Below are 25561 nucleotides of genomic sequence, written 5' to 3' on the forward strand. Positions count from 1 at the left end.
TAATCAGAGAGGAAAAACACCAACAGTATAAATAATATCATCTCCTCACCTTGCTCATCACGCAGAGGCAAGCCTTTAGCCTTCAGCTGTGAGTGGATGTACGTTTCTTTTTCCTGCAGAAAGAAAATAAAGAATAAAGAATAAAAGACAGAGAAGAGATGTGAGTCATACGGATGAAACCTCCAGAAGAAAGAAAAGAAAAGCTAATACAGTAAGAAGACCTTGAGTTGGTTTGTTACAATACTATTTACAAGGCTGAACTTTGATGCTTTATGAAGATAGAAGTCCAACAAGAAAAGTGCTCTGAGAGTTGAGAGCTTTGTTTTGTTTACTTTAAAAAACAATATATATCTTTATTGTTCATTTCTAGAAAACTCAGCTGTTTAATTCTGCATTAACCCTTTAAATACTGTTCATATTCTGACTCATAATTAGTCTCTACACCAATTCACATTTATAAATTCACCATCAGTCATTAATAAATGTTTAATTAATCTCTGTTTGATGGAAAAAAAAGACATTAATAATCACTATTTTATAGAAAATAATGAATACAACAACTTGTTTGAATGCTGATCTTGTCAATTTGGTACATTTGCAAATATAGAAATGTAGAAAAAGATGCAGTTTATTTCCATTTTTGTATACTGTGGGTCACATTAGGAAAAATCCAACTAAAATAAATGTGATCATGATATTTTTACACTTCTCAAAAGTAAAAATGGGTCGAATTTGTTATTATTATTATTATTTCTTATTATTTTATTTGTCTTTTGTAATCTACTTTATTTACTTTTTATTTCACTGTTTTTTTTAAATATTATTATTATTTTTATTTTTTTTAGATATTATTATTATTATTTTATTTGTCTTTTTTAATCCACTTTATCTACTTTTTAATACATTTTTATTTCCCTGTTATTTTTAAAAATTATTATTATTATAGCTTTTAAATCCATACTAACACTTATTCTGTTTTACCGGCTTGTCAGTTATCTGTGAAGTACTCTGAACCGCACTAAGCTGTAATGAAAGGTGCTGAACAAATGAAGATGTATTGATCTATTGATTGACTGACAGGTTTTTATTCTAACCAGTGAGCACTACAGCACGAGCAGCAGAGTGAAGCCTTTCTGCACTCACTGTAAATGTGTTACTGAGCCTTAATTAACTGGTAGCTGCACCACACTACATCAATCTCCTGCTACTCACTGAGCAGCTCTAATGAACAGTCGACTTCCCTTTTGCACTTTCTTTTCTACTGATTCGTACCTTTCTAAAACTGATGTTCTGCTCAATCCAGAATTCGTGGTTCCAGTCCTCCGTCTTCTGCCTCAGGTGCCTCAGACGTTTCTCCAGCTCCGACTCGTTTTCGGCGACGTGGTAAACGATCGGCCGCAGGTTGGACAGCTGGTTGGGAGGACCGATCCAGTCGTGTGTGGAGCTGACTGATGGTCTGAAGATAGATCTCTGCACAACAAACAGAGAATAACACATCTTTGATTGGATTCTGAGTTTGAGGGTATTAAACTAAGATATTGTTGATGATGTTATAGATATAGTTATAATATAATATACATGACTTTGCAATATCAGCATTTTTTGGGACACTATTACTTCATTTAAACTGTGTAATATACATACATATTTATTTTTTCACTTTGATATCTGTGCAACGATAATAAAAACTATTCTTACTATTCTATCCTACAATCAGGTATCTCATCATTCAACATGAGTATTACTCCTGTACATAATGTTACTATTTTACTACTATTGTCTTTTTATTACTTGTGTACTTACTTACTTATTATTTATTGTTCTTTACACTTTCTATTGATGCTCTTTCTATTTTTTTATCATCCACTTGCTGCTGCAATAAAGTAAATTTCCCCCCAAGTAATAATATCTTCTCTTCTCTTTTGGGTCTGTCTTGAAGAGAAAACATTTACAATAAAGGAGACTGAAGGAAGGTTTTTCACTAGTCTTTACATTAGCAGGTGAATGCCGTTACATGTAACTAGTTACTCCGCTACACTGAATAAAACACACTAACCCAACGCAGAATACATGTTTGCCTGTGTTTTGCAGTGTGTTGAGCTGTCCAGGCCACCGTACTTTTCCCTTTCATATTTGCATCCAAGAAATGATGGTGTCAAGGGCTGGTCAATATATTGATCTTATATCGATATCGTGATATGAGACAAGATACGTCTTAGATTTTGGATATCGTAATATCGCGATATGTCATCAGAGTCGTCTTTCCTGGTTTTAAAGGCGGCATTACAGTAAAATATAAGATTTTTGGAACTTACCAGACTGTTCTAGCTGTTCTGTTATTTACTTTTTTACCCACTTTGTCATTATTTCCACATTACTGATGATTATTTATCAAACATTTCATAGTGTAAATATTTTGTGAAAGCATCAAGAATCATCTCTATAATATTGTTGTAATATCGATATCGAGGTATTTGGGTCTAAAATATTGTGATATTTAATTTTGTCCATATCGCCCAGCCCTACCTGTGTGTAATGATCTCAGTGTGTAGAAAACAGTATTGACAATATAATGAGAGTCCGAATGTACGAGCCTGAGCTTCATCTACTGATGGGGAAAGTATTATACGACTAAATGACAACAACATGAGTATTTAAAAGTCAGTGAAAACATATTATACCATTTTTTAAAAAAGTCTTCACATTGGTTTCTCGTCACTTTAACTCGTTTTTTTAAAGCACTTCATGGTCTTGCAGCAGCCTATTTATCTTGATACACAACCAGTACGACACCTCAGGCCTTTCTGACAGTTTCAAATGTTCAAAACTGCACGAAAAATAAAAACTTTTCACGGGGAAACTTTTTGTTTTCTTGCTCCGAGCTGCTGGAAGCGTCTGCCTGAGGATCTGAGAGCTGCGGAGAGGAAAACTTCTTTAGCCTGAATTATTAATGACTATTACATATATATATGCTATTTTTTATCCAATTCTTAGCTTATAAGGAGATGTATGTTATTTGCTTTTATATATACTTATATAATCTCCACATGTGCATTACTCTTTATTTGTATTATATACATTATCAGCTTATAAAGCATTTTGAATTACACTAACCTGCACACAAAAAAGTGCAACACACATAAAGTTTGACTGAGAAATCCTTTGCAGCAAATTGCACGAAGGAACATCTTTAAAGAATGTACTTAAGACTTCACTTGTTATGCTACAGTATTATTTTAAAACACTATAAATGTCAAGAAGGACTTTAGGAAAGGACGAAATTCAACTTAAATCTCTGAGTAAAAGCTGCAGTGTGTAACTATTGTTGTGTTATATTTGCTCAGATTGTTATTATGATCTGACAGTAGAATAAGAAACAGACAAGCTGTGACATGATCCACTGTCTCTGGGTCCACACAGCGCTCGTAATGTGATCTGCAAGAATCCATCGCTCCCTGAATCAAAACAACCAATCAGAGACCGGAGGAGGATCAATGACGCTGTACACACAAATAACCCCATCATTAACCCTCCTGTCGTCCTCCTGGGTCAAATTGACCCCGTCTGTTTTGACTGTTCCTTCTTTCCTTCCTTCCATCTGTCCTCCCTCCCTCCCTCCTTCTCTCTTTCTTTCCTTCCTCTCTCTTTCCTTCCTTCCTTCTGTCCTTCCTTCCTTCTCTTCAGTCCTCCATTCCTCCCTCCTTCTTTCCTTCCCTCCTTTCTTTCCTTCCTCAATCCTTCTCTCTTTCTTTCCTCCCCCTACCTTCCTCCCCCTACCTTCTTCCCTCCCTCCCTTCTTCCTTCCTTCCATCCTCCGTTCCTTCCTTCTTCTTCCCTTCCTTCCTTCCATCCTTCCTCCCTCCTTTCCTTCCTTCCTCCTCCCTTCCTTCCTTGACTCGAGGACAACAGGAGGGTTAAGGTTATTTTTTAATTGAAATACATTATTATTTTGAGTCTCTAAAATATATTACAAATAAGAAAAATATATCTGTCATTGAATCCTAATCAAAATGTTTTAATTGAAGATGTTTATTTACTTTTTATTCTTTATTTACATTATTTTACACTTCCTCTTTCACTTTAATATTTTACTGGTGAACTGGAAGGTCTGGTTGTTTGTTCTGTTGTGTGTTGACAGCAGCTTCCTCTGTTGGGAGGGGCGTTGACGTTGTACTCGTTTAAATTTTCTGGCTGAGTCCACTTTTTTTTCTCCTTCCTCATAACTAAACTCTGTCTGTAGGGAAGAGAAGCTCTAGCTGGGTGCTAGTTCTGATTATATTACTGAGTTCACACAGGAGTGTCGGCCAGAACACCACTTAAGGCCGTTTCCAGAGTATGGAGGAATAAAGAACAGAGAGGCCGATCTGCAGTTTACTCTCTTTACTTCTTCTTTGCAGGTAATTATACAGAGCTTCCAGAACAGCTGGATCTTACAGTGGTGATTATGTGGTTTCTTTTTCATTCACGCACAGATCACTGGTACTGAAGCCATTGCACTGCACACCTTTTAACCTAACTGAAACTAAAGTGCACACCCCTCCTCAGATACAACCCCACCACGTGGGCTGGCCCACCTCAACAATGTCACCACCCTGAATTAACATCAAACACAACACAAAGGCACACAACAGGAATGAACTCTAAATAACCCTGTAACTTTGGGGCCTTTTCTACAGCCGCCCCCAAATGTATATAATACATTTGTCCATCAATAAAGGTAACAAAGTTCTACGGTCGGGCCGAGGTTGCAGGAGTGGAATCGTCCCCATCTTCTCCAGAAGGAACTGCAGGGAGTACAACCAGCCTGGCAACTGGCCGGGTATAAACCCTCTCTTTCACCTTCACGTCAGCCGACCTGACGTGCCCGTCAGAGCTGGGATGAGTCTTGACTACTCTCCCAATAGGCCATAGGGCTCTGGGAAGTTGTGGATCAACGATCATCACCACACAGTCCTGGACGATGTCGGCTGGTGAAGCCTGCCACTTCTGGCGAGCCTGAAGACTTGGCACGTAGAGACGGATGAAACGGGCCCAGAACTGGTCAGCCAAAACCTGGGAGTGCTTCCACCGGCGGCGACCGATGACCTCGTTCTCCGGGTAGACTACTTGAGGTAAAGACCCATCGGGCCGCCCCATCAAAAGAACATTGGGAGTCACTGGGTCTGGGTCACTGGCATCGGAAGACACATAACCCAAAGGCTTACTGTTGAGGATCCCTTCCACTTCAGTAAGCACAGTGTGAAGCACTTCTTCAGGTACAGGTTGAGCACCCACCGTGGCATAGAGTGCACTCTTAACAGAGCGTATCTCCCTCTCCCACACCCCTCCGAAGTGGGGGGCTGCTGGGGGGTTAAAATGGAAGGTGATCTTCTGTGGGGCAAGGAGCTGTTGTAGTGCGGGAGAGATTCCGTTGAAGGTCTCACGGAGTTCCCTCTCCCCTCCCTTGAAATTTGTCCCCTGGTCAGAGAACAGTTCTGCAGGCGTTCCTCTGCGGGCGATAAACCGACGAAGAGCCATCAAGAAGGCATCCGTGTCAATAGTTGTCAGGAGCTCCAAGTGCACCGCCCTGGTAGTGAGGCACTTGAAGATTATTCCCCATCTCTTCTCCCGGCGCCGGCCCACCTTGACCTCGAATGGCCCGAAGCAGTCCATACCCGTGGAATAGAAAGCAGGCTTAAATAGGCGCAGACGGGCTGCTGGCAGGTCCGCCATCTTTGGTACAGTGGGTCTGGCCCTCCATCGTCGACAATCAACGCAGCTGTTCTGATAGCGCCGAACAGCCTCACGCCCCCGCAGGATCCAGAAAGAGCGCCGAAGCTCAGCGAACACTCGCTCGGGGCCTGGGTGGTGGAGGCGGCTATCAAAGTCTTGGATCAAGAGCTTAGTCGCCGGATGGCCTGGGTCTAGGATGACTGGATGAAGAGCTGTCAGTTCCAGGTCCTCGGCTCGTCGGAGTCGTCCTCCAACCCGGATGAGCTCTCCACTCTCATCCAGCTCGGGAGACAGAGTGAGTAGTCGACTGCTCCTAGGGACTGGCTTACCCGCCTGTAAGAGACTGTACTCTTGCGGAAAACTATCCTTCTGCGCCCTCTGCAGTAACAACCGCTCAGCTTGACGGTAGTCTTCAGCAGTGGGGTGATCATTAGAGCCTGCCGCCCCATCTAACTCCTGCGCTGTGGCTTCCAGCAGCTCCCTCCAGGAGTTGTACTGGTTCAGGTCTGGAGCAGGTTGACTTGATGCAACTCTGGTGACCCCACAGAAGGTTGACTTGCGCAGCTCTGATGTATCCTGTGCTGGGTCAACCGCTGGGTCCTCTGGCCAGGAGTCTGGACTCTGCAGGAGAAAGGATGGTCCCTGGCTCCATCGATTTGGCTCAATCAGCTCCCTCAGCCTTTTCCCTCGGGTCACGTCATCCGCAGGGTTCCTTGCCGAATCGACGTATCTCCAGGCATGCCTGTCAGTCAGCTCCTGTATCTCAGCCACGCGGGTGCCGACGAAGACCTTAAATCGACAGGATTCAGACTTCAGCCAGGTCAGCACCGTTGTGGAGTCGGACCACAGGATTGTCTGATCAATGCACACAGTAAGCTCCCTTCCCAACACCTGCGAGAGTTGTGCACCAGTGAGAGCGCCACAGAGTTCTAATCGAGGCATTGAGTGAAATCGCTTGGGAGCGACTCTGGAGCGTGCCATCAGGAATGACAGATACACTCCACCATGTCTGTCAGTGGTCCGAAGGTATGCTACTGAGCCGTACGCTTCTTCAGAGGCGTCACAAAATATGTGCATCTCTCTGTAAAGCCCGGAAGGGTCCACCTCCTTCGGCAAGTATGGTCGGGGCATGGTGACCTGAGGCAGGACTTGAAGCTCCTCCTCCCACACTTTCCACTGCTGCAGAAGCTCCTGAGGTAGCAGTGGGTCATCCCATCCCCTCTGTTTGTCCCACAGGTGCCTGACGAGCATCTTAGCCCTGGTGGTGTAGGGCAAGATGAACCCCAAGGGGTCATACTGACTCGCCAGCACTTTGTATATGTTGCGCATCGTGGGAACACTGTATTCCACATGGCGATGCTTGTAGCCCAGGACGTCAGTGTGGAAGAGCCAGCTTAGCCCTAAAGTGGATTCTGGGGCATCTGTCAGGTCCTGAGCCAGCCATAGCTCAACACTAGCAGAGCGGCTCTCTTCTGGTAGGTGGCTTATCACCTCTGGTGCATTGCTGGCCCACTGACGCAGCTCAAAGCCTGCGGATGCTAGGAGGGCTCGAAGTTTGTCAACAAGGTGCCTGGCCTCAGCGATGGTGGAGACACTCTGGAGGCAATTATCCACATAGAAGCATCTCTCGACTGAGATCCTCACCTCCTCATCTGGTTGGCTGTTATCAGTGACGTGACGCTGTAAGGCGAATGTGGCACAGCAGGGGCTACACGTTGTTCCAAATGGTAGCACCTGCCACTCATACACCGCAGGAGGCTCCCCTCGACTGACATCCCGCCAGACAAACCTGAGCAATGCACGATCTTCTGGGAGAAGGCGAACTTGGTGGAACATGCCTCTGATGTCTCCACTGACCGCCACTGCGTGCTCTCGGAAGCGTAGCAGGACTCCCAAAAGTGATGCTCCTAAGGTCGGCCCAGGCAGCAGGTAGTCATTAAGGTTCTGCCCTCGATACTGGTAGGAGCAGTTGAAGACCAACCTATTTTTGCCATTATGGCTTACCATATGGTGAGGTATGTACCATGCCTCACGACCTTCCTCAACTGGTACTTCAGGGCCACACCTGATGACAGAGCCTGCCTTGATCAATTTTTCCATCTCCACTCTGTAGGCTTCCGCCCGCGCTGGGTCTTTGGCCAGTCGCCGCTCCACGCTCCGTAGACTGGGCAGAACGGCCTCTTTAGTAGCCTGAAGGAGCGGCATATCCTTCCGACGGAGCAGCGGGGTAGCGTAGCGTAGTATGCCATCGACCTCTACTCTGGTGGTCTTGGTCTCAAGAAAGCTGATGGCCTCCTGGTCCTGCCTTGAACGAGTAACTAGTTTCTCGCTCCTGAATGGAACGGTATCGACCTGCCATAGTCTCTCAACATGCTTCATCAACTCGCTCACCTGGGGCGCTACAGTTGTCAGTAGACACTGCGGTGGTTGGGCGAGGTGACAGACCACACTAGCTGGGCCCTGCAGTGTCCAGCCCAGTCTGGTGCGAACGGCTGCAGGCCCTCCTGGAGGTCCCAACCTTACGGGTTCAACAGGGGTGATGAGATGGGGGTGATCACTCCCAATGAGAAGCAAGGGCTTAACGTTCATGAGGGTCCGTATGGGAAGGCCAATGAGGTGCTTGTAGTTCCTCCGGAGTTGCTCCATCGGGTAAGTATGGCTCGCTAGCCCAATGCGAGCAGCGGTGAAGGCACCAGTAATCTTGAACTGGGTCTTTGACCTTGCAGGAGAGGAAATGGAGAACGACACGGATGCACCGTGGAGGGTCTGCACATCCTGCCTAATGGTGCGTAGTGGTAGGTTCTCTAGGGTCCCCTGCACTCCTAGCTTCTCTGCTGCGTCTGGCAACAGCATAGTTCTCTCAGAACCGTCGTCCAATACAGCGTAGGTGTTGAGTGTTCGGTCGCCATGGTGAATGCAGACTTTGACAACTTTCAGAAAGACCCGACTACCTTCTGTAGGTCGATCCAGATAGAGCACCTCTGTGGCGGGCCTTGCGCCATGACTCCCCACCCCAGGTGTTGTTGCTGGCTCCTTAGGGGGCTTCACATTGACCTCGTGCAGCACCTGGAGGTGCCTCCCCTGGCAAAGGTTACATGTCTTTTTCAAGTTGCACTGTGCAGCCTGGTGTGACCGTGCACAGCGCCAACACCTCCTGTTACTCTTAATCCATTCTGTCAGCTGCTCCTTAGTTAGCCTGGATACCGCTACACACTGGCTAAGATAGTGCTCCTCAGTGTTGCAGTACGGACAATATGGCTTGCCCTTGTTCCCCTTGACGGAGCTAGCTGGCACTGGAACCTCGGGTTGCCTGATTGTATCCTTCACACCGTGGAGGACAGTGGTCGAACTCCTACCCTGTCGTCCCTCAGGTCTAGACATTGGCTTCTCCTTAGCCCCCCTCACGGCTAATTGGCCTTCAGAATCCTGGCACCAGGACTCGTATTTCAGCCACTCCGAAAGATCAGTTAGGGTGTGGGTTCGTGTGCCCTGATGGAACATGCAGCGGCGAAACTCTGCTCTCTGCTCAGGTGGCAGCTTACTTAGCAGACGAGCAACATGTGAGCCACACTGAAGTTCCACTTCTCCTTCGGGCCCTAGTGTTCTTAGCATTCCCACGAGTGACTGGATCTGGAGCGCAAACCTCTCAAATGCACCAAGGTCTCCGCGCCTAATGTCCGGTGCATCCATCACAGCTGCAATACGTTTCAGTGCTATCTGATGTGGTTGGCCGAACTTGTCATTCAGGGCGACCATTGTGTCAGAGAACGGCGTTGGTGAGTTGAGGTAAGCGTCTGCTATCAACTTGGCCTCTACTAGATGCAGGTGATCGACCAACACTTGGTACTTAAACAGCTCAGGTGCACCGTGTGGTAAGAGGTTTTCCAGTGAGATCTTGAGCCGTGCAAATTCACTTGGGTCCCGACTTGAGAAGGTGGGGATTGTTGGGCGTGGCCCATGGTAACTCTGCTCTGAGGTGAGGGGACGCCTGCCCTGAGGCGTTCTGGAGGGTGGTGGCTGCATCCATGACATGTATGGAGGCTGCTGTGGGGGCACTGGGTTGGAGCGAGGCTCACTACTGTGACCTCCATAAGCTGTAGGGTACTTGGGCTCAGCAGGGGAACAACTGGATAGCCATGGCGGAGGCTGGGCAGGCTTGAACCAGGGGGATGAATAAGGGGCCGTGCCATTACGTGGCCTCGGCACAGGAGGGCCCCCCCCTGTAGAGTGTTGAACTTGTGGTTGGCCCACAAGCAGCTTAGAAGTTGTGGGTGACATTGCCTCCTCATCGGGTAGGGGCTCTGGCCATGGTGGTGGTGCAGGCCAGTCATCCTCTTCCTCACCGTCAGGCTCACTTCCAACTGGTGGCTGTGGCTGCATCCCTTTTAGCTCTGGCTTGCTGGTGTGAAGAGGAGATGGGCTCTGTAAGTTACGGACAGCATCCACTAACTGTCTCATTTCTGTTCGCAGTGCTCTAAGCTCAACTAGATCTGATGACATGCGCTGCTGTGTCTGCTGAATGAGGTGCCTCTCATAACGTATGTCCTCTAGCTCTGCTTTATGATCATGTGAATGTCTCGGGTGCAGCGTTGCAGATAGGGGAGTAGAGTGATCCTGTAACCGTTCCCTGAGCTCTCCGTCTGGAAACAGCAGGGGGGCTAGCTGATTCTCCGGGATGTGCTGTTGGCTCTCAGCTCCATAGCACAAGTCCATCTCTTGAAGAATAGCCCCCCGCCTCTGCAAGCGACTTGGTGGTGAAGAGTCGTAAGCGGAAGTGAGGGAGGTCATCCTGACCTTACCCTCCTGGTGAGTTGTCTCTACTTCCTCTCTGTATCTCTGACCGATGTAGTCCAGATGATCCACCTCATAATCTGCATAGCGTGCTGGGGGACGAATGTATCGTTTGGAGCGTGCACCACGATCCTCATACTCTGGATATGGATCCATCTTTGGTGTAAACCTGGTAATATCCGGCTCGAAGGACCATCAATGTAGGGAAGAGAAGCTCTAGCTGGGTGCTAGTTCTGATTATATTACTGAGTTCACACAGGAGTGTCGGCCAGAACACCACTTAAGGCCGTTTCCAGAGTATGGAGGAATAAAGAACAGAGAGGCCGATCTGCAGTTTACTCTCTTTACTTCTTCTTTGCAGGTAATTATACAGAGCTTCCAGAACAGCTGGATCTTACAGTGGTGATTATGTGGTTTCTTTTTCATTCACGCACAGATCACTGGTACTGAAGCCATTGCACTGCACACCTTTTAACCTAACTGAAACTAAAGTGCACACCCCTCCTCAGATACAACCCCACCACGTGGGCTGGCCCACCTCAACAATGTCACCACCCTGAATTAACATCAAACACAACACAAAGGCACACAACAGGAATGAACTCTAAATAACCCTGTAACTTTGGGGCCTTTTCTACACTGTCACTGCAGCTTAAACGTTACTACGGTCACGTGCTTGTTTAAATAAGCAGCTGCCACACTGGAGCCTCCTTATCATTTCTAACCAGACTGCACCATGAAAAACGCAGCAAAGAAGCCCGCAGCTCGTCCAAAGACTCAGGACTCAGGAAGCAGGTAGTTATATAAAAAAAAATACAACACTCATTCAGAGTCAATGAATTTATATAAAACACACACACAGCATGTTCAGAGTCATCACTTTATGATTTAACTCATATATCTGTAGGAAAACTACAGTTTATTTAACTATTAGTGCAATTTTTAAGTAGTTATTGACATTTTATGCTACTGCTCAGAGGCAAATATTTAATTATTTTGTTTTATATTTGACCTTTTACTCCATTATTTATCCGCAAGCTCATAATTAGTCCCACAATTAATATCCTACATATTAAATGCTTATAAATTAAACCCTACAACTCTACATAAAGTAGTTAAAAATGAGCTGATTGACAGAAAATTAACTGGAAACTATTTTTATAATTAATTAAAGCAACATTTGTCACCATCTTCTGATATTTTATAGATTGAACAACTAATTGATTAATAGAGAGAATAACCAACAGACTAATCAATCAAGAAAATAACCTTTAGTCACAGCCCTAATTTATAGTTTTATTTAATTAACATTCAAACTGCAGGACTTTACATTGTGACACTGCTAGATATATATACTATACTATAGATATACTCAATATTTATTACACTTGTGCATGTTGAGCTGCAACTCATAACCTTTTGCATTATGAATTAATATGTTACCCATTTATTTGATTAATTAATTAGTTGTTTGGTTTATAAAATGTCAGAAAATGGTGAAAAATATTTCCTAACGCCTCAGATAAAATCCTCAAATCTCTTAATTTGATCCACAATTCAAATATATTCAGTTTAGTCTCATAGAAAAAATAAAGAAAAAGAAGCTGGAATCAAAGAATTTGGACATTTTTACTTTATAAAAATGTCTCAAAATGATTAAATCAGTTATCAAAATAGTTGACAACTAATCGATTAATTAACCTAGAGTCGGAAATGAGAAGAAGGCCCAATAATACACATATGAATGTTATATATTACTATTACTACTCTATTTAAACTCCTTTTAAATGCACTGTGATTATACCTTATAGTTGAATGCATGTGACAACCTATAAACCTGATTGATTGATTGATTGATTGTAAAAAAAAAAAGAGGAGACACATGCTAGTGAGAAAGGAGCTTACATACCTACCACTACCTCTGAAACTCACACATATTCAACCTGTGATGTCATGTTATTGATAATATATTGGTATTATATTGATGTCATGCACTATTATTGATAAACTGTCCAAACCTTGGGTGTATATTACTATGTCTAATATATTTAAACTCCTTTTAATGCACTGTGATTGTACCTTATATGTGAGTGCACGTGACAACCTATTAACTTGATTGATTGATTGCTGGTGAGAAAGGAGCTGACCTCACATTGACCTACCACTACCTCTGAAACTCACACATTCAACCTGAGATGTCATGTTATTGATAATATATTGGTATTATATTGGTGTCATGCAGTATTATGGATGAACTCTCCAAACCTTGGGTGTTTTGTCCTGCTGTGGCGCCTCTGTGGAGCTGCACTGCCGGCTGCTGCTCGCTGCTCGGAGGCTGAAAGGACTGAAAAGCCTCCGAGTTAAACATCTGGCTGCAGCTGCATCGGCCATTTAAACCCCGCCGAGGAGTTAAATGTTATACCAGAGATGTTAACGTCAGTCAGGGCTGCAGCTCATGTCCTTGTGTGTATGTTACATGTCATCCGGTCACGTGGGTCCAACTAGGGAAAAGGTGCGCTTCAAAGAATTCACCAGCATAGACCTGTTGGAGCAGGCGGGCGGTGTTTACTACTGAGATGAGATCAGATGTCTTTATTGATGCAACATGAGAGAAATTAAATTTATACAGCAGAGTGAAAGTATACAAAAAGATAAAGTCAACAATAGATTTTAAAAATATGATAAAATAAATTACTTTTACTGTAATACTTTAACTACATCAAGCTCATAATACTGCAGTACTTTTACTGTAATACTTTAACGACATCACTCATAATACTGCAGTACTTTTACTGTAATACTGCATACTACATCACTCATAATACTGCAGTACTTTTACTGTAATACTGCATACTACATCAAGCTCATAACACTTATGTACTTTTACTGCAATAGGATTTATCACGCAGTACTTTTACTTGTTATTAAGTATTTTTACTTTTCTATATTTATACTTTAGTAAAGTAAAGGCTCATAATACTTCTCTCACCACCTCCTGCAGTCTAATCTAAGGCTTTGTTTACTATCCCCGCCCTTGCGCCTTTGAGCCCAACCGGCACGCCCCTTTAACTAAATAAAGCGCCTCAAATCTCTAATGTTGGACAAACAAAAAATATACACCGCTTTAGAAAAACAACCTCTTAAACCATCCCACTTACAAGACAGCAACTTTATCTATTTTTCTCCTGGATGGATACTCAATTTATTACACGTTAAATAATCATTAAAAAAAATAAAATGTTTATCAGCTCACGTGAAGCTATTAATGTAATCCCAAAAACCAAGCAAAGAAAAAAAGAACTCCGTGATAGTTTAAAAAAAAAACTAGGGAGAGAGCAAACCGGATGAAAAAAAGTATCTAGGAGAAGGTGGCTAGGTAATGTTTAGCTTTAATCAGAGGAGGTGCGCACTTTCCTACCACACTTCAGATGGCTGTGCGCTGGTTATGCAGGTAAGCATGAAAACACGGTGCAGGTGTTGAGCTGTTTTATGGCGTGTTTGGAGCAGAAAAGCTGGAAGTATTCGTGCAAAAGGTGGGGCTGAAGTCAGGTGATCAGCTGTAGCATAGCATGACAGATAAATGGAGGAAGAGGGAGGAAGAGGGCACACAGGGTTCAACACGCTGCTGGTTTTTAAAGGCTTGAAATAGACCTGTTTAAGTGTGTGTAAAAGGCTTTTCGGGGTATTTACGCATGTTGGGGGTAAGTTGTTTTGTTTTAAAGGGTTAGGGAGCAGAGGAAGCCCCCTTTGGTAGCCTGTGGGAGGGGCAACACAGCAACAAACCCCCCCAGACCGCAGTCAGTCAGTCGGTCGTCTGGTGCTGAAGCTGACCGGAGCAGCAGCATCTTTCCTCTAATATATACCCACATTTTGGTGTATTTTTACCCCCTTTTTTCTCTTTGTGTGTGGATTAGTATTATCTATTATTATTATTGGATGCCACTTCCCTTCAAGAACCGCCCTGCTTTTGTCTGATGGAAACACACATCCGGCAAAAATGTGTGCGAATGTTTTCGGAGTGTTGAAAAGGTGAGAGAAAAATAACAATGCTGCTCCTGCTGCTGCTGCTGCTGGTGCTATTAATGCTGCTGCTGGTGCTATTAATGCTGCTGCGTGTGCATGTGTGTGTGTAAGTAAAGAAGCGTGTGCATGTGTGTGTTTAAGGAAGGAAGCGTGTGCATGTGTGTAAAAAGCGTGTGCATGCATGTATGTATGTGTGTGTGGTGTCATCTCCTAGTAGATGCACTGAGGTGTATGGAGGTTATGATAATGTGGTTAATCGTTGTCCAGCTGCATAGATAGATAGATATACAGCTTCCACATCCTTTACACCAGCAGCCCCCCCTTCCCCCCTTCCCCCCTCTCCCCCAAAAAAAGATGGGGTTTTCCGGGGGTGACATAATGCGCAAAGCCGTGCAGGACCGGTGCAGGACCGGGTGCATGCATGCAAGCTGCCTGATGGGGGTTTTTGGGTAAAGATTTAAGGATGAGGATGATGATGATGAGGAAGAGGAGGAGGAGGGTCATTGCATGTTACCTCCAGCTCAGTTAGCTTTAGTGCATCATGCTGTGTGACTCATGGGAAGGAAGACTTGATTCCTACTAGCAAAGCCTATTCTTAGCTCAGGCAGTGCTGTGGAGTAACTATAGTTACATGGAAAGGCCCTGATGTCATTTCAATGTAACTGTAATCTGTTATAGTTACTGAGGAAGAGAATATGTGGAGTTAAATTATAGTTATTAATGAAAATGTTGAGGGTTATATATGAAGTCAGACTCCCTTTTAAAGCCTGGCCTGCACACACTGTGGTTTAATTATCATAATAAAGTTAGAGACTGCAGACTACCAGAGGAAAAGTGAAATGATGTCTGGATACTAACATCAGTATTAAATATCATGTATGAATACTTACTAATAATTAAATGAGCTGCTGCTAACAAATATTCACATTATTTAAGTAATCTGTCCATTATTTTCTTTATTAATCGGTTCATTATTTGCCCAGTAAAAGTAAAATTCAAGAAGTTATTAACTCCTGCTGCTATCGGCCTTTTAAAGACTACTACTTAAAACTTACATTTGTATTTATTTGTTGTTCATGTTTGACTGCCGCCTGGAAACCAAATTGCCCCTCGAGACACCTTGAACCTTGAAATTTAGAAAATCATCCAAATTTCAGCGTCTCATATGTGAATATATTCTTCTTTCTTTTAGTCTATGACAGTAAACTTAATATCTTTTGGTTGTGGACGTTACTTTCTGAATTTGGGAAACAGTTATCGACATTTTTCACTATTTACTGACATTTTATTGATCAGTTCATCAAGGTGATAACTGATGCATTAATCAATATGAAAATCATCTTTAGTTGCAGCCTAACATGCAGAAAAAAAACAGCAAATCTTCACACTGGAACATCTGGAACCAGTGAATAATGTGTGATAAGTTGAATCTCTATAATCAGAATTGTTAATATTTTCAGTGTATTGACTGTAAAGCTGCAGCGAAGTCACACAACATCAATCTGTAACTATTCTGATTTTTTATTAAGCAAACACCTGCTGGTTGCATCTTGTTAAATATGATGCTTTGAAGCTTTTCAGTGTCTCACATGATAATAAAGTGAATATAATTTAGATTTTTGACCTTTAATCAGCAAAAAGAAGACATTTTTAAAGACTGAGAGATTAAAACAGACATTCAGGAGGGTTTCTTCCTCATTTTTTAATATTTAACATGTTACTGAATACATATATTACTGTTTTTAATTCTTTGAAATCAATATTTTGTTTAATATTTAGTAAATAAATCATGATGTTGGATTATTTGGAGCACACATGGGCTTAAATGGAGTCACAGTATCAATTAAACCCACTTTATTCATCAAATATCTTTATTTTATATTCAAAAATCTACATGAACTAATGAATACATTTAAAATGAGAGATAAATGTTGCTTTATAAGAAATGATCTCCCTTATAAATCATGTCAGTATCCATGAAAAACAGCTGAACTTAGATGTTGGTGCTTAATGGGAACATTTACCCTAACAGCTGAAATTAGGTCTTAGGAAGGGAAGGAGGAAGGGAGGGAGGGAGGAAGGAAGGAAGGAAGGAAGAAAGGAACGAATGAGGGAATGAACAAACTAAGAAAAGAAAGAAGGAAGGGAGAAAGGACAGATGGCAGGAAGGAAGGAAGCAAGGGAGGAATGAAGGAAGGAAGGTAGCAAGAAAGGAAGGAAAGAAGGTAGCAAGGAAGGACGGAAGGAAGGTAGGAAGAAAGGAAAGAAGGAAGGTAGGGAGGGAGGAAATAAGGAAGGAAGGAAGGAACGAATGAGGGAATGATCAAACTAAGAAAAGAAAGAAGGAAGGGAGAAAGGACAGGTGGCAGGAAGGAAAGAAGGAAGGAAGGAAGAAAGGGAGGAAGGTAGGTAGCAAGAAAGGAAGGAAAGAAGGTAGCAAGGAAGGACGGAAGAAAGGTAGGAAGAAAGGAAAGAAGGAAGGTAGGGAGGGAGGAAATAAAGAAGGAAGGAAGGAACGGATGAGGGAATGAACAAACTAAGAAAAGAAAGAAGGAAGGGAGAAATGACAGATGGCAGGAAGGAAAGAATGAAGGAAGAAAGAAAGGAAGGAATGAAGGAAGGTAGGTAGCAAGAAAGGAAGTACGGAAGGAAGAAAGGAAGGAAAGAAGGAAGGTAGGGAGGGAGGAAATAAGGAAGGAAGGAACGAATGAGGGAATGAACAAACTAAGAAAAGAAAGAAGGAAGGGAGAAAGGACAGATGGCAGGAAGGAAAGAAGGAAGGAAGGAAGGAAGGATGGAAGGAATGGAAGGACAGATGGAGGGAAGGAAGGAAGGAAGATGAGGGAACATTTACCCTACTAGCTGAAAACATTGGTTATTGAAATAGTTACATTACTTATAACATTTTAAATAAGGTAACTAATAATCTTACATTTCCAAAATATCCTCGCTCTCCTTCCTCTTGTCTCTTTCTCTCTTGGATCGAACTATTTGGGGTCGAGGTGTTCGCCAGACTGGAGCGGATTTTGTCCAGATTATCCTAATAAATAAATAAATAAATAAATACTCAGATTTATAAGCTCTGTGAATGCCTCCTCCCCTCGCCCTCTTACATAAACAACAACAACAAACTGATCTATAATCCAGCCTCTTCTAATAAGTGTAATTTATGCTGCAGATAAACAAACATCATATTGTGGAGCGGCATCGTTCCCATCGTTGCTCTCAGGCTGATAATGACAGATCGTCTCATGATGTAACTTCTCCCATGAGCCACGTAAACAAAAACAACCTCAAATCCTCCTCATCTTAATCCTGTGTGTAATCAGTCACCCGCTAGTTGATTTTTTTTTTTTTAACTTTTAATGTCAACTGAGCAGAGATTTCTTGCTCTTTCTGTTTTCTTTAATCCCAAAGTAGATTTTTTTTTATAAAGCTGGATGTTTTTTCTTCATCTCATTAGATTTGAAATGTGTTTTATCTCATTATCTATCAGGCGTAGATCTTAATCTTTATATAAGGAGCTGCTGAAGTAACTAGGAGGAGGAAAAAATACCTTTTATTAAGGATGTGTTGACCTGTCATGATAAATCTACTTTTGATGGATGATATATTGTCTCAGAAATAATCACGATTAATTTAATATCACTATATTCTTGACCAAATCCATGCTTTCACTAAATAGTTACACACTGAGATACTAATATCAGTTTTAAATGTCACATATGAATACCTACCAATAATCAAACGAGGGCTGCAACTAACAATTATTCACATTATTGAGGAATCTGCAAAATTATTTTCTCTATTAATCGGTTAATTATTTGGTCTGTAGAATTCAGAAAATAGTGAAAAATGTCCAAATTCTCTTATCTCAGCTTCTCAAATGGGAATATTTTCTTCTTTCTTTAGTCTGTGACAGTAAACTTAAAGCGACTCTTACCCTGGATTTCCACAGGGTCCGTCAGCGGCACCTTACAGCTGCGCCACAGTTTAGCTCCGTCCTCTGCCCAGCGTCAACTCACACCGGGAGCGTTACAGCAGCGGAGCGGTGCCTTGCGCGCCAGCAGTATTCCCGCGAGACCGCGAGATCCCGCGAACTGGGTGTATAAAGTCAACAACAAGAAACAACTGGTTTCTTTGCTTCTCGGACGTGAAACGAGACCCTTTGATCGATTGACTGCTGACCTGGGGCCACCGGTTATGACGTAATGTGGATGTGAGGTTGTGATCTGCGCATTGTGTTTTATTTTGAAAGGGGACGGAAGTTTTATTATGCCGAGTCTGTGTCTGACTTCCTGTCTGGTGCAATCTGCTCTGTTGAGCTTGTCGCGAGTTAGAAACGTGTCCGTGAAAAATAGAAATGCCGCGGATTGATAGCGCTGCGGCGCGGAGAGCCGCTGCTGGGACGTTGCTGAGACGTTGCTGACACGCTCCCTGTGGAAATACTCTCATTGATTATAGTGTTACCTATCAGCTCCGGTGACCGCGGCGCAGCTGTAACGTGCCGCTGACGGACCCAGTGGAAATTGGGCTTTACCTTTCTTGCATTTCACACAGCACTGCAACAACCCCTCCTCCCTCCTATGTCCCACCCCCATCATTCGGACCGAATCATATGATTGGTTCAGAGTTTTCACAGAATATTATGAGAATGGAGTAATGATGAGTTTCTTTGCCTGGTGGATCTCTCTAACATTTTAAAGTGTGTAAAAAAAAAAAAAAAATGTGTAAAAGTGTAACAAAGGTAAGGGTAGCTTTGAGTCGAGGATGCAACTTTCTGAATTTGGGAAACAGTTATCAACATTTTTCACTATTTTCTCTCATTTTATTGATCAGTTTATGAAGGTGATAACTGATTAATCGATATGAAAATCATCTTTAGTTGCAGCCTTACATGCAGAAAAAAACAGCAAATCTTCACACTGGAACATCTGGAATCAGCCAATAATGTGTAATAAATTTAATCTCAATAATCAGAATTGTTAATATTTGATGTGGATTGACTGTAAAGCTGCAGCGAATAGTCACACAACATCAATCTGCAACTATTCTGATGAACAAATAACTGCTTTAATCTTTTAATAGACACCTCCTTTCCTCATTTTTTAAATATTTAACATGTTACTGAATACATATATTAGTGTTTTTAATTCTTTGAAATCATCAACGCCAAACGCCAACTCTTAAATATGATGAGTTGAAGCTTTTCGGTGTCATACATGATAATAAACTGATTTAATTTGGATTTTTGGCCTTTTAATCAGCTAAAATAAGACATTTGACTCTATTTTCTGACACATTTTGGGAGCATTTTCTCCCCTTTTTTTAATTAGATAGTAACAGTTTAGAGAAGACAAGGTCAGATCTGAGGAGGAATTAACATTTGACTAATGGCACTGAGTTGAATTGGGGATACATTTCACAGCCTGAGGCACCTGTGACACAGTTTATGAGGCAAATCCTCCCACATGTGGCGTGCAGAGATTCACTGCAACAGTCGGTCAGATGCATTCATTCCCTCTCTCTCTCTCCTCTCTCTCCTTCAGTATTTAAAGCTTGACAGACAGGCAGCAACTCTCCTTTTTTTAATATATTTTAAATGTGGATTAGAGAGCATCATCATCTTCACCATCAGCGATACTGGGATCGGTTGTCATGTGGGTGTTCTTGTCGAGACGAAATGTAGGTTAACCTCATTCCTTTTATTTTTTCCAGCAGTGGGTTTTTAAGGACAGAATATTGTACATGAAAAAAGAAAGAAAAAAAAGGTAGTGTGTGGGCAGCTCGCCTTGTTCTGTCTGGTTTTTTTTAGGTTAATGTAAAGTCAAATGTATAAAAACATCTTTAACAGCTCTTCTTCACTTTCATTTCTTTTTATTTTGTGTTCCTTTGCAGTTTTATTCTGCTTTTTGATACTTAACACTTATCAAATTTGAGGTCAGTTACTCTAAACCCTCCTAATATATTCTCATTGATAGTTAATGAAAAGATAAAGGTGGTTAAAGGTGTATTATGAGATGCAACTATGATTATTTTTACTATTTGTCTCAGAAAGTAGAGAAAAATACCTGCAACTATTTCTTTAAAAGCCAGTGACATCCTCGCCAAAGATATAATACAGTCACCAGCCTCTTTATTAGCTACACATGTGCATCTAATTCAATCCAATACAACAAACTCTGCTTTAAATTCTGCTTTTATGAAGTTTATACAGTTTCAGTTTTTGTTGACATTGTCATAAAGGTGATAATTCTACCCTATGTTTATTATTGAGGTCATAGTGGGTGATATTAGGGTTCATTATATTGACTGGTGTTCCTAATATTTTGTCCACTCCATTAACATACAAGTGGGGGGCAAAATATTAGGAACACCAGTCAGTTACAAAATGATGTGAAGTGAATATCTTCAGTTTTGGACTGTTGGTCGAATAAAATGACCAACAGTCCATCCAGCGTCACCTTGGATGTGTATTTTATTTATTTAGTTTCTATTTATTTTATGGTAATATTTTTTATTTTATATTTTATGGTATTTTTATTATTTATTTTTATTGCATGTTTTTTATTTTATATTGTATTCTATTTTTTTTATTTTTATTATTTATTTTATTTTATTTTATATTTATTAGATTTTTCTGTATTTAAATTTAATTTTATTGTATTTTTATGTATTTAATTATATATTATTAATCTTGTGTATTTGTCACTATTTTCTGACATTTTTAAGACAAAATGACCGATCGGTTAGTCGAGAAATTCATCATCAGAGTTATTAGTTATGAAAATAATTATTAGTTAGTTGCAACTCTACTTGAACGTGATCGATTATCCAAATTATTGAGGATTTTCTATCTTTGATTTATCAGCTAATAGACTTAAAGGGCTCAACAGTCAGGTGTTTATGAACAGAGACAAAGGTGAAATATTTTACAGTGAAAACATCAGCTGGTCAGTGCTTTCCGTTTCAACCTAACCTTTTTGACACGTTAAGCTTCATGACATCTTGTTTTTCTTTAACCAGGGTATTGAGGGATTGTGTGTTTTTCCGTCCTGTCCAACATCACAAGTCTTCCTGTCGGTGTCAAAAGGTCAAAATGTCTCTGAACGACTATCATCTTATGTGCTTCAGTCAGGAATGCTGATCATGCTTTTGTTCCCACTTGAACTGTTCTGGACTTGTGTTCTCACACGTCAACGCAAGCATGCCGCAGCAGCAGCAGCATGTCACATGTTACGGTGCACGTGAACCGCGGTGGCTTCATTTACAGCCTTTATGTCCAAACACACTGTTGTAAATTCCATCTGGACTCGATGGAGATTTAAATGTTTGGCTGAGGCCACGGAGTCTGTCTCCTCTGCCAGCCGCTTTTTGGAAGTTATCCAGACATTAGTGGGAGGTCCTATTCAGCCTTTGTTGGCCGTGAGAACGTGGAAAGTAACTTCTGAAGTAATCCAGTCATTGTGATGAGCGGACAATGATGTAAGCTCTCTGTCCCGGCTCCACTGAGGCTCTGTGTGTGTGTGTGCCCGCTCTCAATTGTTGCTTATTGTTCTGACTTCCCTTCATCCTCCTTTCTTTTCTTTTTTTTCCAGCCTGTTCGGGAAGCCCTTTGATGGCGGGAAGAGGATGGACCACGGCGGTCCGCAGCAGCAGCAGCATCCGATGGATCAGCAGCAGCAGTCGTACCACCCGCAGCACCCCGCCATGATGCGTCTGTACGAGGTGCAGAAGGAGGTGGCGTCTCTGGGGCCGCAGGTCTGCACCTTCAGCGGCCTGCAGAACGACCGCGAGTACAAGCGTCTGGAGAGAGATCTGACGCGGCTGCTCCTGGAGGTGGACCAGGTGGACACGGAGGGCAAGATGGAGCTGCAAGGGGGGCGAAAGAGAGCGGCGCAGGAGGTGGAGGGCCTGCTGCGCTACCTGGAGGAGAACGCCAAGCATCCATCCCGTCAGGCCATCGAGCATCTGAGCACCGAGGCACGGCGGCTGGTGGATGAACGAGTGGTGGCGCCGCAGCGTTCGGGCGGAGTGGCCGAGATCAACGACGAGCTGGTGGAAGAGCTGCAGCAGCTGGTGCTCAGGCTCACACAGGTGAAGACGGAAGGGAGGGTGCCGCTCCGCAAAGCTCGCTACCGGGCGCTGACACGCCTCTGCGCCGTGCAGGACGTGCTGGAAGGACGCACGCAGCAGCAGACGCTCTCCCTGCCGCTGTCGGGGGACACCCACGAGGCCGTGCACTGCATCAACCAGGTGATGGTGAAGGTGAGCGTGGCGCGCAGTCAGCTGGTGGCTCTGCTGATGGGGCTGAGCGGGAGGGACAGCTGCGCCCACCTGTCACGCATCCTGACGGAGATGCAGGTGGAGCTGGACGCGCTGGATGTTTCCGGGAACGCTGCGATCAGAAATTACCGGAAACAGGTCGTGGAGGAGATTAACGGGCTGCTGAAACATCTGGACCTGGAGGGGGAGGGAGACGACACGCGCAGGTGAGCGTCACGCACCGATTACAGCTGCAGCTAACAAATATTTTCATTATTGATTAAACTGCAGATTATCCAGTGTCCATAGTGACATTGGTTCATTGAAGAAAAGCAGCAAATATTTGAGCATGTTTGGCAGTTTTTTTGCTTAAAAACTACATAAACAATTATAAAATATCATACTAACCAATCAACTAATTCGAGCTGCAGTAGAGCAACTAGTGCAGATGTTCATTCTGGATCAGAACATAGACTGATCCATCTCAACAGTGCACATTAACACGTGAACTTATTGTCTTGTTTGGCATCACCACCAGTTTATAATTATAGTGATATTATATGATATGTTCTTATTTTCACATTTTAACCCCTTTAAATTTGACTAAACCACATGGCCACTCAGCCCTGTAAGTTCTGATACTCGGTGCTGGTTCTGACAGGATGGCTCATAACGAGGGTTGATCATCTTCTTTCTGGATCTGTATTTTGTGGATCTTTCAAAGTGATCCAGTGTTTGTTTCTTCAGGTACGACTTGGCGCATAACAACTCCATCCGTGAGATCGAGGCGGTTCGAGCTCACGTCCACCACCTGCGAGAAGGCATCCTGCGGCACTGCGCGATGGGCGACCTCGGCTTCAGACCCAAAGCCGAGCTGCAGAGCCTCCTCACGCACCTGGACCAGGTGGACACGGCCAAGAACCCGTGCATCAGAGAGGCACGCCGCCGCGCCGTGGTCGAGGTCCAGGCCATCATCACCTTCCTGGATCTCCGCGAGGCCCTCGCCCGCCGCCAGCCGGGCCCCGCCGAGCACCCGGCACACCGGGCCGTGTGGATGGTCCTGGGGAGCCTGTCGGACCTCCAGGCTCAGGTGCTGGGCTTCGACGGGAAGCGGGTCGACAAGAGCTACATTATCCTGGAGGAGATGCTGACCAAACAGCTGCTGGCGCTGGACGCTGTTGACCCGCAGGGCGACGAGATGACCAAGATGGCGCGGAAGCAGGCGGTGAAGTTTGCCCAGAACATTCTCAACTATCTGGACATGAAGACGGACGAGTGGGAGTATTGATTGATTGATTGATTGATTGATTAACTAAACAATCACAGTGGTAGCCATGTTACTAGGTGAGTGGACATCGCTGCAGGAATGAAAGGAGCTGATAATAATTTGTATAAATTAAAAAAAAAACACTACAAAAAAAACAAAACTGGTACGTTATCGTTCCACCGACTGAACTCTGTAAATATGGACTCAAATCCCCAGAATGCACTGCAGCAGCGCTTTTATTTTCGTCTTTTTTGTGGTAGTCGTGGCCGAAAACCTGCTGAGAAGTCAACAACGGAGAAGAACTCCTTTTTGTGAAACACACTTTGAATTTTTGTTTGTGTGTGAGTTTTGAAGATTTTCTTTTTGAATCTCCCGAATGTGTGTGTGATTGTGTGTGTGTGTGTGTGTGTGTCGTCGCTGTATTAGTGTTTGGTTGTAGAAGCTTGCTGCCAAAGCACTAAAAAAACAACGCCTGTTACAGCTGTCGTCGTATCTTCCAGATTGATAAATTACCCCGGTTGTGATGGATCTGCTCAGCAGCCGCTTCCCCGTCCGGCCCGATTAAGTTGAGTGTCAGTCGTTAGCGGAGACGGCTAATGCACGTGTTTTAAATACAGTGTGACCTCATTTGGGAGAGACTCGTCCACTGATTGTTCTACCTGTTGGCCGATTTCGAGTGTTAAAATATCCAAATATCCTGAGTTTTTTATTTTATTTTATTTTATTTTGCTGCAGTTTGTATCGAGGAAATCAAAAATATGCTCCGACTCTTATTTGGCAAAGCAGATGACATAAATGTTAAATATAGGAAGATAATTTAATCTGCTGTGAAATGTGCTTTTATATCATTTAGAAAGATGTGTGTGTGTGTGGAGGGGGTGAGAAGGTTGTAGTTTCCAAAATACTAAAACTAAAGCAAACATGGCCTGCTGAGTGAAATGAAGCCAGGTAATCTGTGTTTAAACAGAGATGTAATAAGAGGGAGAAAAAAAACAAAAAGTGGGAGATTTGCATTAACGACGCCACGAGGTCACTCTCCATCCGCTGCGTGACCCTGTTTATCCCCTCACAGCATTTGGTCCGTGACTCTGGTAGCTCTCCAATCCAACCATTCCCCTCCAAAAACAAATCTGGAAACAGAGCACAGCTGTCACGGTCCGCCAATGAAATGACAAACAAGTAAACAAAAAAACACCCAAAAAATAAGAATAGGGCGAACCTGTTTACAGCTTCTCGCCCCTGCAAGCATCATCGGTATAAAGTTAAAAATCTGTGTGGAGTTGTTTGTATCTGCTGAGGCGAGCTGCCAGCAGAGAGCAGGATGTTTTGAAAAAAGATAAAAGTACCTTTCTCCCCTCGCTGCTTGTGTAGCTGTTAGTCTGTAATATGTTAATGTTCGTTGTGACTGTGCATAGTCGAGGCTAAAAATGGATCGGGTTCGAATTTCCAGAGAAGGAGAAGAAGAAGAAGAGGAGGAGGTGAAGTTATTTTTAGTTTTTTTTG

At 43.2% G+C, this 25561-nt stretch overlaps 2 protein-coding genes across 2 annotated transcripts in view; one reads left to right on the top strand and one right to left on the bottom strand.

Moving 5' to 3' along the window:
* Positions 1-12980, bottom strand: part of LOC134000619 (cytochrome c oxidase assembly factor 8) — a 14917-nt gene extending 1937 nt beyond the window's left edge. Inside the window, exons 1-3 of the mRNA XM_062440023.1 lie at positions 12769-12980; positions 1273-1470; positions 29-113 (exon numbers count right to left, since the gene is read on the bottom strand). Coding sequence (XP_062296007.1) covers positions 29-113; positions 1273-1470; positions 12769-12894 — 409 coding nt within the window. The 5' untranslated portion in view covers positions 12895-12980. The remainder of the gene's footprint in view (positions 1-28; positions 114-1272; positions 1471-12768) is intronic.
* An 858-nt stretch (positions 12981-13838) lies between these two features.
* Positions 13839-25024, top strand: bag5 (BCL2 associated athanogene 5). The gene is made up of 3 exons (XM_062440646.1): positions 13839-13954; positions 22125-23018; positions 23539-25024. The coding sequence occupies exons 1-3, from the start codon at positions 13932-13934 to the stop codon at positions 24077-24079; spliced, it is 1458 nt and encodes a 485-aa protein (XP_062296630.1). The 5' UTR covers positions 13839-13931; the 3' UTR covers positions 24080-25024.
* The last annotated feature ends 537 nt before the right edge of the window (positions 25025-25561 follow it).

Source organism: Scomber scombrus, chromosome 19 (assembly GCF_963691925.1).
Source record: "Scomber scombrus chromosome 19, fScoSco1.1, whole genome shotgun sequence".
NCBI lineage: Eukaryota > Metazoa > Chordata > Actinopteri > Scombriformes > Scombridae > Scomber > Scomber scombrus.